At 33.4% G+C, this 13,368-nt stretch overlaps 1 protein-coding gene across 1 annotated transcript in view; it reads right to left on the minus strand.

Annotated features, from left to right (window-relative positions):
• The window catches only part of LOC129961580 (ATP-binding cassette sub-family G member 5-like), a 60,567-nt gene extending 49,224 nt beyond the window's left edge, over positions 1–11,343 (minus strand). Inside the window, exons 1-2 of the mRNA XM_056075076.1 lie at positions 10,961–11,343; positions 4,778–4,841 (exon numbers count right to left, since the gene is read on the minus strand). Coding sequence (XP_055931051.1) covers positions 4,778–4,811 — 34 coding nt within the window. The 5' untranslated portion in view covers positions 4,812–4,841; positions 10,961–11,343. The remainder of the gene's footprint in view (positions 1–4,777; positions 4,842–10,960) is intronic.
• Positions 11,344–13,368: the final 2,025 nt, after the last annotated feature.

Consider the following 13,368-nt stretch of genomic DNA (forward strand, 5'->3'; position numbering starts at 1 on the left):
AGAAGAAACAATTTTTCATCCTTATTTATATTCTAATCGCCTTTAGCGACCAGTTGGTACTCCGGAGATATTGGATAAATTTAATTTCGGGTAAATATTTTAACTTCATGCCCATGATTCCGCCAAATTGACAAATATTAAAGCCATGTTATTTTAATTGTCTAATTTAAGTTCCATGCACTGTGTAAATGAACATTTCTAATGCAGTCCAACTCCATAGCATCATAGCACTATTAAAAACGAAAAAGTTTGATTCATTTATGTTCCAAATTTCGCACTATTGTAAATTCTTTTATTCATCACATACATATTAAACAGAAACCATCTTCTTTAGCTTTCAATAATGGAAGAAAATGATGCGATTCATTATTTTATGAAACATTGAAAACGGTTTGAATTGCAGAGCAACAATATAAACTGTTTTTGGAAATTAGGCAATTTTAAAAAGTTACCAGAATTCAGTAAAAATTTGTACGACTATTAAATTGATATAATTTGAGAGAATTTTTCAAATTTTAAAATAATGTAAAAATCAATCCTCTTTGTGCTGTAAAATGTTCTGAATGTAAGGGAGGAAAACGATGACATTTCGCTTATAATCAAAATTCTAACTAAAATTTAAGAAAACTCGCAGGTCAAATGAGCATGACTTGTATAGCATCCATCCCCTGCCCCACTAAAAAATACCCTTTTTTTTTAAAAAAAAAGCTATAATTATATTAAAAATACCTCTTACTCTCTCTTTTTTTTTCATTAAAGATTTAAAGTAATTAGAAAAATTTAAGTAATCTAAAAATCTAAGAATCAGTTTCCCAGTAGTAACCCAGTAAGCCAGATCTCTACACTTTTTTATAAAATAACGAAATCCCTAGATATGTCATTAATGCTCATTTGATCTCATATAATCAAGAAAAATATAAAAAGGCATTACTTCACTGCACATTCTCTATGGGCGAAATTTACGGCAGAGTCCTGATTTTGGGAATTTTTATATCGTGGGAAGGCATCCCAAAGGTTACCACCGTAATTGAGAATGAGAAGCTTCCAGCCTGGCGACTGGTTCCCGCCATCCTTGTAGGTACACGAAAAGGTGGAGATCTGGCTCCTCCCGTCAATGACGGGACGTACTTCCTTAAGGGAGGTTTGTACCGTGGTCGGTGATGGCACTTAACTGAACCACAGTTTCAGCCAGTGTTACTGTTTCGGCTATTCGGTCATTCCAGTTTTTCCGTGTGCCTTCCGGCGGGTCTGAGTGGCTAGATTGTGATATCGTAGGAAAGCTCATGATCCTTGGATAATCACCAACAATTACCTGAAAACTATCACTCTGATGACGATAAAAAATACAGTGGTGGATTTCTGACTAAGAGTCTAGGCATCTGCCTACGGTCACTAGTCTGAGAGGGGGCCATAATAAGTCAATTAAAGAACTTTATTCTAGTAGTTGTGAAATACGCTTTAAAAATATGAATTCTATGAATTATAAAATATTAGGATAATATTAATACTTCAGATATAATTAGTCAATACGTTGTTATACGTTTATTTTGTTTTTAGAATATTTATTAACACTAAACATTTACTTCAATAATATTGGGTACAAAAAGTGGATGCTGGGGAGTCAGGAATCATAGTTGTGAAATTTAATTTTAAACCAAAGTTTGAAATAAAAATTAAAAACAGACGTATTTAAAATGCGCTGAAATATGAAATTAAACTGATCACTTTATATTTAAAGAAGATCTTCATCATGTACACTCTCTAGAGCCGCAAAACACCTACATTCGCGGCTGATTAAAAAACAAATGGCCTCGAATGTGACCGATGAAAACATATCTTCCTTCTGTTTCTCCACAGGTTTCAGATTTAAAAGGTAATTTGATTGGTTAGATTAACGTCCCAAGTGAAACAGGTAGAACTACTCATAAAATTTTCTGGCTTAACTGAATGTAGAAATTAGCTGCTCACACATTTTCTATAGTATATTAAACGGTAACATCAGATCCACGACCGAACCCGATTTAACGTCTTCCAAATCAAAGTACCGAATCACGAAAAGGGTCACTATTTACTTATTCTTATATTAAGCCTCAACTAAAGAAAAGGCATTCATTTTAAAATAATTTCTTCGGTTTTATTTTCGAGAAGAAAAATACACCTTTCAGAATGTAATCAAATTTTTGTGAACTTAATAAATCTTTAGATATCAAACTATCAAATTTTTATTTTAAATACTGATGAAAAATGTATGGCATATACGAAAAGCAACACAGCTGATAGTTTCTGTGAGTCCATGAGCTATTATAAATTATAGTACAGGTTTAGAAATACTTTTTTTTAAATAAATAAATAAATAAAAGCTAAGAGATCAAAGCACGTTCATTCTACACTACGGGAAATTCATTTTCTTTACATGAAATCCTCAGAGTGTACATAGATTATCCAATATGCTCGAAAATAAAATAAAATAGTAAATAAGTACTGTTGGCTACCAGTTATTCGTCCACCATATTATTAGCATTCATTTAGCCGTATCAATCAACTTTGATCAATTACATATTATATCACGAGATGGGAATACTGTTTTAAATGACACTCACACACGTTAAAAACGGGTACAGCATTCTAAATGATTATGCAAGTAAAAAACAGCAAAATCGGCCCAATGGTTGAAGCTGGTGTATATGGTAGACTTTATTTTGCGATTTCTCTCAAAAAATAAAGGGCGAGGAAGAACAAATGACCTTTGTAAACACGTCTAGGGATTATGAGATTTCATACTGGAGAAACCGAAATGATAAAAAGCAAAAGAGAATTCTTTTTTTTAATACTTAGCTTTAGCATCTAAGTGCAGATTTTTATCCAATTTTTGAGTCAAATCCGTTGACTGTAAGTATAGTCGCAAGCAAATAAGATACTTCCAAAATGCAGCAACTTAAATAAATGAAATCTGATATCTCCTCTTGCAATAAAAGTTGCAGTTCAGTACCAAATTTTGATTTCAATCGGATAAAAAAAAAAGCCTTCAAATTGCAAATTCGTTTTTCACCAGTATAATACTGAAGGACAAAACACTCAAGCGCAGAATTTAGAAAATAAAAATCTGACCACTCGTTGTAATCACCCAAAAGCCCACCATTTTTATGCAAGGAGTGACAATAGTAGGGAATATATGGGAAAGTTTTGTGAAAACTATTCCTGCCGGTTTAAAATTTTAAGGAATATTGAAGGATTAAAATCTTAATGTTATAAGAATAATTTAAGGTATACCTTAAGAGGAAAAATAAATAAGCTCTTGTTGCATCAATTTGTGCACCGTATTAATTAGCGAAACAGAATATGTTACACATAAACCAGAATATCTACAATCGCCGTTGCTCAGTCGGCAGAGCATCTCGTTTAAGATTGGTTGGTCCGTGGTTTGAATTCCATCCACTGTGTTTTATCCAGAGTCTGGAATTATTTTATTTAATTTGTTATCTGTTATTTATCTAGGATCTGGAAAGTTCTAGATCGATTCTTAAATATTCATATGGAATTGTTCTCGAACATTCTATATGCGTATAAAGCCAGAGTCCCATCAGTGGTGGGTAAGTCCTCAGTCTCGAGATATTATGAGTTGTTTAAACTAATGGCGTAGTTCTTTACATCTCCACGACAATATTTTTATTTTGCGGTACAAAATTTTAGTTTCAAGGCCCTAGCAAATCAACATTTTACCATATCATCTTTTGTAACTGTTGCTCCTTCTCATCGACTCGAACTCGCCATTTTAAATATTTCAGTTTTAGTATTTGGTACAAGCAGTCTTCGCCAACCACTAATGATTCCCTTTTTTCACGTTGATAAATTTCATTGAATTACAAGAAAACCGAAATTCATATTTTGAAGTTAAATCAATAAGAAATATTTTTTTCAGATCCAAAACCTAAGGCCTTACAAAGTGAGGGACGAAAGCGGCTCCGCCAAGGCTGCAGTCAGAGGGGAAAGGTACAAAATTGACCACCAGTAAAGGTTAAAAGTTGGATCTTCTGTGTAAATAAAAAAGAATTTAAGAATACACTTTCTATTGCTGATTAAGAACTGCCTTTAAAATAAAATATATTTTTAAAAAATACATACATTTTTTAAAAACTTTATTTAGTGCATTGATTTCAGTTTGTTATCTATAGAATTTTCAACAGATATAGTTCATCAAGATGTAAGATGTAAGAATATACCAGTTTTGTTATATCTACTTACAAATTACTTTGATAAAATTTAATAATGCATGTAAAATAAAAGATAATAGCTGTCTGGAGGAGGTCACAATGGGAATAAATATTAGCATAAATGTAGCACTTGCGGATGGTAGAGGCGTAGTTTTGTCAGTTCTGCCAGGTGCGGAGTATCACCTCGGTATTTGTGACAAAGCCGGAACCATTAAAATCAGCCATAGATGAATAATTAAGCATCTAATTACTTTCCGAGTGCAAAATCTTTCTCACTTGATCGACAATCAAATTTAGATTTTTTTAAATTCTGCTACGGTAAAAATTAATTTCATTTGAATCATTTTAGAGCAGAACTTTTCTTAATTATAGACCCTGATATTTAAACATAAAACAGAGAACTCGTGATATCAGAGTTTCTGAGCGCAATAAAAAAATAGAAAGTTAATTTCTTAAACATATTTTCAAGCAATCGATGAATCAAAAATTCCAAAATCAATAGATTTCTGGAACAAGTCAATCTTTATACATCTATTAAAATACAACACCCTTCTGAAAAGACTTACCCATAGAATCAGGAACAGGCTTGAGGTCTTTCATGATGCCGAAGATTTAAGCACCGATGCAGACCTGAAATATATATATATATAATGTAAATTACCACGATTAATCTTCAAAAGTAGAAAAATAATTTTTATTCAAGCAAGTAGATATTAAAGGGCCAATCAAAAAAGAGCAGATTCGAAATATTTAATTCAAATGAATAACGATAGATAAGGATAATGTACAATACCTCACTAGACCATTCAGTCTCATACACCTGAATAATCCCGGTGAAATCTGCGCTAGTATTTATTTATGAAAAAAGGGTGACGCCCCAAGAAAAATAGTTTTTGTGCATCGCTATACAAAGACTGAACCCATTGTTGCGTAGCATTGCACACCTTGACTATCGTGGGGGTCAATGGAGACCGCCGGTGCATATAAATTATACTGTAAGAAATTCAGCGAGGCAGTCAACATGTTAAGTTCGACAGACAGCCGCCTAAATCGATTGATTTTGCAAATGTGCGTCATAAATCGATTCCTTTTGCTAAAGCTAATGAGAAAGTTATTTAAAATACAGATGGTGGGGGGAGTGGAAGAGTACTCAGATACAAAATTGCAAATTTTACAAGAGGCAGTAGTTATTTATGATACAGAGAACTTACTGATTATCACTTTAGATGATATAATTAAACTATGCCAAACAATGCGCATCACGGCCTTGCAATAAGTAGCGGATTAAAATGCTTTATTTATTATATCCACGGAACTCTGTTAAGCAGATGGAAACAATTTTGAGCAATAATACTCCACAAATCCAAAAATAGAATTTTTAAAAATTACTATGCATTATTTACTTTGAAATTTATGTCATTGTACCAATGCCAAAATACCAATCTGACCAAATAACTTTTGATGTTTTATATTTTGATAGTGCCCACGAAAGATTCTAACTGCTACATGTACATAATCATGGGTGATAAGCGTTAGATTGCATTCTGTTTCATAGAGATTTGTTTTCTTGCAATGATTGCATACCTAGCGATTAAAATAATGACTTACTATAATTACTTTATACCGAATTTCTATTGTAAATATCATTTCTACATTATTCTGCCTCATACGATTTAACTTAGTTGTATTCATTTTTTTCGATAATGTTTTTTTTTTTTTTAATTTAACTGTTCTACCTATATTTTTTTTCATAAGTTTTTTTAGAAAGGAATGTTTTAGCGTTTACTGAGAAATTCAGCCAAGACTTTGCACATTTATCTCATTAAAATTCATTCTCATTACAGTTATGCATATAAAAATCAAATTTCGTAAATTTATTGACCTTTGCTTTTACTTAATTTCATGGGGGTATTTTTCTATCATTGCAGTTTAGTTCATTCCTCTTCTACAAGTTTCTTCTCTTCTCAGTCAGCCCTTCTCTCAGCAGAAGTGCATTGCACCTTGATTTACCAAACCTCCATTCTAGCCTTAGCCAATCCTTTCCTCAGCAAAAGAAGGCTGCACTTTGATCGACCGGAACTTCGACTGAATCGGATCTAACTATGACAAATCATGATATATCAAACTATGATAAAATGTATTTGCTCTAAAGAACGCTACACCTTGGCATCCATTTTGAATCCATTTCCCTTGAAACCTTCCCTTGAATCCATTCAAGGGATCCCGATCCATCGCTCCTGAAGAGAGGATTCTCCTGCCAGACCACTACAGTGCAAGAAATTTCCAAGAAATGACAAAATGGATTCTTTCTGAAGAACGCTACAGCTTGGCTGACCAGACCTCCGACTGAATCAGATCCCGATCCATCACTCCTGAGGAGGGGATTCTCTTGCCAGACCACTACAGTGCAAGAAATTTCCAAGAAATGACAAAATGGATTCTTTCTGAAGAACGCTACAGCTTGGCTGACCAGACCTCCGACTGAATCAGATCCCGATCCATCACTCCTGAGGAGGGGATTCTCTTGCCAGACCACTACAGTGCAAGAAATTTCCAAGAAATGACAAAATGGATTCTTTCTGAAGAACGCTACAGCTTGGCTGACCAGACCTCCGACTGAATCAGATCCCGATCCATCGCTCCTGAAAAGAGGATTCTCCTGCCAGACCACTACAGTGCAAGAAATTTCCAAGAAATGACAAAATAGATTCTTTCTGAAGAACGCTACAGCTTGGCTGACCAGACCTCCGACTGAATCAGATCCCGATCCATCGCTCCTGAAAAGAGGATTCTCCTGCCAGACCACTACAGTGCAAGAAATTTCCAAGAAATGACAAAATGGATTCTTTCTGAAGAACGCTACACCTTGGCTGACCAGACCTCCGACTGAATCAGATCCCGATCCATCACTCCTGAGGAGGGGATTCTCCTGCCAGACCATTACAGTCCAAGAAATGACAAAATGGATTCTTTCTGAAGAACGCTACACCTTGGCTGACCAGACCTCCGACTGAATCAGATACCGATCCATCACTCCTGAGGAGGGGATTCTCCTGCCAGACCATTACAGTCCAAGAAATGACAAAATGGATTCTTTCTGAAGAACGCTACACCTTGGCTGACCAGACCTCCGACTGAATCAGATCCCGATCCATCACTCCTGAGGAGGGGATTCTCCTGCCAGACCATTATAGTGCAAGAAATTTGCAGGATATAACAAACTGATTCTTCAAATGAACTTTTTGATGATTGATTTGAAGAATTAATCCATGACAAATCGTTTGAAAAACTAATCTAAAGTTTCGTGACCCGCAATTTGAATTACCTGACAGACATTACCTAGGAGACATTGGTCAGTTGGTATCCGATCGAATGGAATCGTTACTACAGAATGTATAATTTGTGAACACATATCACCCGTCCAACCCCTTTTTAATTGTCCAAGAATGATCTCAAAATAGCCGAAACTATCCCAGATCTCAGGACGCAACATAGCATTCCCATGACGGGAGGCACATACATTTGTGGCTACTATCTATTCTTAAACAAGGAAATCTCCCATGCTCTTGCGACGTGCACCAGGAAGTGGCGATTTCGCCAAATATGAGTGAGATGAAGGATGGAGATCATAACACTTTATATTGATTAATACGGTAAGCTCCAATTAGGTGGCTTAGCAACCATGGATAATCCACAAATTTAAATAACTGTCCTAACTATCAATAATATCTTGTGCTATCCCCAATATATTGTTCGATATATGAAGCACAAAGGCTTTGAATAGTTATTTATTGTAAAAATATCGCGACAATGTCGCTCATTTTATGCTGCTAAGGATATGAACAATAAATATTTTCGAATTAAAATAGAGCGGTTCAAAATGACAAATGAAAAATTGGAAGAAAAGTCATCTAAAGGGACGGCGCTCAAGGTCTAATGAATGCCGGAAATGCACAAAACTTCTTTTTGTGTATCACCCCTCTATGGGCTAAAACCGCCCAAAAGTGGTAGATTCTGAAAGAACCGCAGACCAACCGTCACAAGTCATGGCAACTAAGCTTAAAACGTCTAGGATGAAAATTCAGAACTTCTCTTGGAGTCAAATGTTTGCAAGGTTTAATCATCGAATGCATATGGGGCTTATATGGGGTAGTACTCATATATGGGGCAGTACTCATTTCCCAAATTTTTCCAACAAAACAACATGAATGTACTGGATATAAGGAAAATAATTTAATCGACAAGTCAGGAATAATTGTAAATCACGTTGTAATTTTTATTCACGAGTTTATATGGCTCATCATTAACCCTCCGTTAATGCGACCATTTCTATCCTCAAAAAATTCTCAGTAATAGTAGCAGTAGGGCCAAAAGTAACTTGAGGGTAACCACGAACTGGCTACTCAGACCCGGCAGATCGGACACGGGAAAACTTGAGTGACCGGACCGCCGGAACAGCAATACTCGCGGGAACTGTGGTTGAATCATAAGGGCCATCATCGGCTACGGTACAGCACTTCCCTAAGGAAATCGATGTGAGAAGCCAGACCCCCATCTTTCCGTGTACCCACAAGGGGGCAGGAACCAACCACCATGCCAGAAGCTTCTGATCCTCAATTACGAGGTACCCCTCCCCGTGGGACTAGCTTGAGGGTATAAAATCAATCAATAGCTTGAGGGTATTTTTATCATTTTTTACATTTTCGTCACAAAGAGAAATTATTGCACTCACACTATCTATCTGTGAAGATAATTCAAAAATGCTTTGAACTTGGAGAATGAAATTGGTATTTATACCCAATTTTCAGATTTGTATCAAATTCTGATCAAAATTCTTTCACAGAAAGTCGGTTTGGCTGTTCAAATGAACTCGATAATTACAAAACAGAAAGCTAGATGGAAAAAATTTGGTACATATAGATTTATCTAAAATATAGATCCTTATTACATTTTGAACCAAGTATGTGAAGGGTTAACTGTCTATTGGTTTGTATACTTTCATGTATATAAATGCTATTTACTCAAGAATGCAATAACTTAGAAAACTGAAATTTGGTACATGATTTTCATACTATAATTGGAGTACTACGCCAAATTTTAGTATCAATTGGTCAAAAAAAAAAGTCTAAAATGCATATTCGGATTTCTTATTATAATATAAAGTGCCAAACGTTCGTGTGCGGGACTCAGAAAATAAAAATCTGAGCTCTGATACCTTTCATGGCTTTGCCTAAGTTCTACAAATTTTATGAGTAGGAAGAGGAGATGAATTTACTAAACTGTCAATCTAAAAGCAATCATTATGAAATTCAATTACAAATGAATATTTTCTGAACCAAACTAATCAAAGATACATTGCATTTAAAGAGCGCTAATGCTACTACAATTAAAACAAAAATGAACTTAATCAAATTAGAACTAAATATTTAATGCAAAAAGAAGCAAAAAGAAAGACATGCATCCGGTCTAAAGAGTTTTAAATTGAGGTTTTGGAGAAAAAATTAGTAATTACACAATATTACACAAATACAATAAATTACACAATATTAATTCAATTTAAGGGGATTTTCGGGTCACGATGGGTCAATATTTTTGGACGAAAATCAGATTCCTCACAGAAAAAAAATCCCTGGTTTGAATCCCTGCCTGCAAGTGGCACTTGAGAAAGTGTGCAGGCCGGATTCATCATGTCTTTCTTTTTGGTTCTTTTTGCATTAAACCTAATATTTATTTCTAATTTGATGAATTTATTAAAGTATTTTTAAGTAAATTTGATGAAGTGTAATAGTAATTATTATGAATATAAATTAGTGTTCTGCAGAGAAACGTTGTTATACGTTGGAAATTGCAAAAACAAGCAAGTTGCATTTGATAGGTGCAAGTTGGATGCATTAGAATAGCTCAACTAACGAGGTGATGCCACTTTTTCAAATTTTCACGCAACGCCAAAGGAAAGAATTTTGGTATCAATGATTCCACGTGCTCCTTACAGAATACAAATCCAATCCTTAATGCAACAGGACTTAAAAGCATTCAATTCTCGTAGCCGAGACATCGTGACCGTAACATTTCAGCATACAAATTTTCATAGAAATTTTCTTTGGTTTATTTTTAATTTACAAATTCTTGAGTTAATAACATCACTTTTATGGACTTAAAACACGTTTAAAAAGGGTGCGGACATGTGATTTGGAAATCTCAAAATGTCTTGTAACAGAACTCGGAGGATTTACTTACCTTTTTAATTTTCATTGGTGAGATTTATTAAGACAAAATTAGAGATATACATAGATACATTTTTATATTTGAAAAATCAGTCAAAAAGCTGAAAAAATATTTATTTTGATAAACCAATACTTTGAATATAAGAGTGTAATAGAAATCACATGTCGGTTAACATTTCAAATGACTCAATTTTCTGTTTATGATATTTTAAATATAACTGTTACTACGGTCAAACATATACATCTTACATTTTTTTTAATAACGGAAACAGATATTTTTAATCTTACAGAAAAAGATAAAACTTAACTTTGATCAACAAAATTAAAATAATTATATCTTGATTTACATTATTAACATTTTGTAAAAAAAATTAAATTTTTAAAAACATTCATGTAAAAAGAAAGACACTAAGAATTTAGCTTTGTATTATGGCTGAAACTAGTAAACATTCAAAATAAAAACGTTCATTCCAAAACAAACAAACTGTAAAACTTAACACTACAATTAGAGCGAAACCCACGTACCTTCAAAGTAGTCTCAACAGAATGACTAATTGTCATTTAACTTCTGCAAAAAGCTGATCCCATCCAAAACCGCACAAATACCAAACGATGTGGAATTATTTAACAATTATGAATCTGACAGCATGTGAGGCCTCTGGGATGATTCAATGCGAGCAAACGATTTTCAGATTTTCATCTGTCGATGTGGAAAAGGGATCTACTACAGTGGAGAATCTGTACCTGTAGATTCAGGACTGAATCCTCCCTTTTCATTGGCCGAAAGGGCTTGTTAAACAGAGAACCTGTCCTTCACAAGGTATGGGGGGGAGGTTGGTGAGAGGGGAAGGCTGAGTTTGTATTTACTACGGAGGAATGCACGGCGAAAAACCGGTTTTTGGTTCCTGTTTGGAGTGCGCAAAACTTTTTCGCTGCCTTTTCACCTTGCCGCCGAATGCCTACCCGCTGAAACGAAGGGGTTGCGAGAATTGGCTGGTTATCGATACGCTTGGCAGCAATATGAATTTGACTGTAGATGTTTTTTGTAGATAAATTTTCTGCTTCATTTTTAATCAACCAGTATTGTTGTTTATTTGAAACAGCTGTTATGAAAATTTATTTACATTATATATAAAACAATATCGTTGAAAAATTAAAATTAAATTTTAAATTTGTTCTTTTAATGGAACAGTTTTCTTTAATAATAATAATAAAAAAATTTTTTCGATACTTTCAATTCTATTAATTAAAAATTTTCATCACACAAAGATATAATAAGTAAACGATATTTTGAAACAATATTTGCCCTATTACCAAAACTGTGAGATAAATAAGAAGAGCGTGCATTAATAATATAATGATTTATTATTAAATCTTAATTTTAAATAGGGAAAACTGCAAGTGATGCAAATACTCATCACTGTGCCGTGCCATTATACACAGACATATTTTAAAGCGACTCAATTTTCAAGACTAATGTTTGCACCATTCTATTTTCACTCTAAAACAGAATTGGCTATTTTCTTAAAATTGCCTGATTTTAAGAAAAGGACACATTAATAATATAACAATTAAATTTTTTAAAAAATTTTAAAGGCTTGTTTTACTTTTTGAAGATTAATTAAAAAAATTTTTTTGTTTTACTTTTTGAAGATTAATTAAATTTTTTTTTGTTTTACTTTTTGAAAATTAATTTTTAAAAACCAAAAATTCCAATGTTACAAATTTTTATCACAGTGGACTGACGATATTATTATTTTTTTTAACAACGATTCCTTCTTGAAAGGCAAACATTTTCAGCATCCCACTCTCGAACGGAGAATTATTTTTGTCATATTTACAAAACTGGAACAGGAACATGAAAATAACGTATTCATCTATGACATAAAAAAAGGAAAAACTCAATTTAAAAATATTAGTCAGCAGATTTCATAATAATATTTTGTCAATAAGCGTTTCTCCTAAATAGTAGAGTAAAGCAAAGTTTTATAATACCTTATATCTTTAATATGTATATAATATATCTAATGCCTTTAATATCTATATAAAGAGTTTCAAATTTTGATCCATTGAAATAAGAAAACAATGAATGTCATGCCATTTTCAAGAAAATTAGTTTTATCATGGGTCTTTAAAAATAACTGAATGTAATATTAAAAAAATAAAATAAAGGTTTTTAATACAATTTGAATATTCTTTCATTATAGGATGAGACAATTTTTAAATTAGGAAGCAAAATAGCCGGATGAAATGTTGAAGCAATGTTATATCTTATAAAAGGGAACTTGGATTTTAGGAATGATTGATTTTATAAAAGGGAACTTGATTTGATAGGAACAAGTTCGTGAAAACGACTGATGTAAATTAAATTTCTTTCGTAACACCGAAAAAAAAAACATCCGGGATCTTGTGATTTTTTATAGCTATGGAATAGGTAGGTAGTTACTTATTTTATCTCTTTATGAATTTGTCTCTGATTATTTGTGAAATATGTTTCTATATTCTTATGATATTTCATGTTTTTTTCAATAGCATTACTCGAAACAACGTCAACATGTCTTACAACTTCAATAATAACAACAAAGAAACCTGTATGATTATTTTAAATCATTTTTTTTTTTCAAAAACATACATTGTAGAATTCTGGATCTGCATTCTGAATAAAGATCCGTGGGCGAAGGGCACCGTGCGTCAAGCAATATGAAATGTCACATGAAAATAGAAACGTATTTCATAAACAGTCTGATCTTGATTATTTGTGAAATGCGTTTCTATGCACACGGAACATAAGCATATCGCTTGACGCGCTGTGGTCGGAAGGCGTCCTTTTTGCAGTCGAAGCTCGTCTTCGCTCACGCACTCTTTATATAGAATGGTCACTAAAAGTTATGATCATTTATCTGAGAATGAAAATTGTGATTCACAGGCATGAA

This window comes from Argiope bruennichi, chromosome 2 (genome assembly GCF_947563725.1).
Source record: "Argiope bruennichi chromosome 2, qqArgBrue1.1, whole genome shotgun sequence".
Classification (NCBI taxonomy): Eukaryota; Metazoa; Arthropoda; class Arachnida; order Araneae; family Araneidae; genus Argiope; species Argiope bruennichi.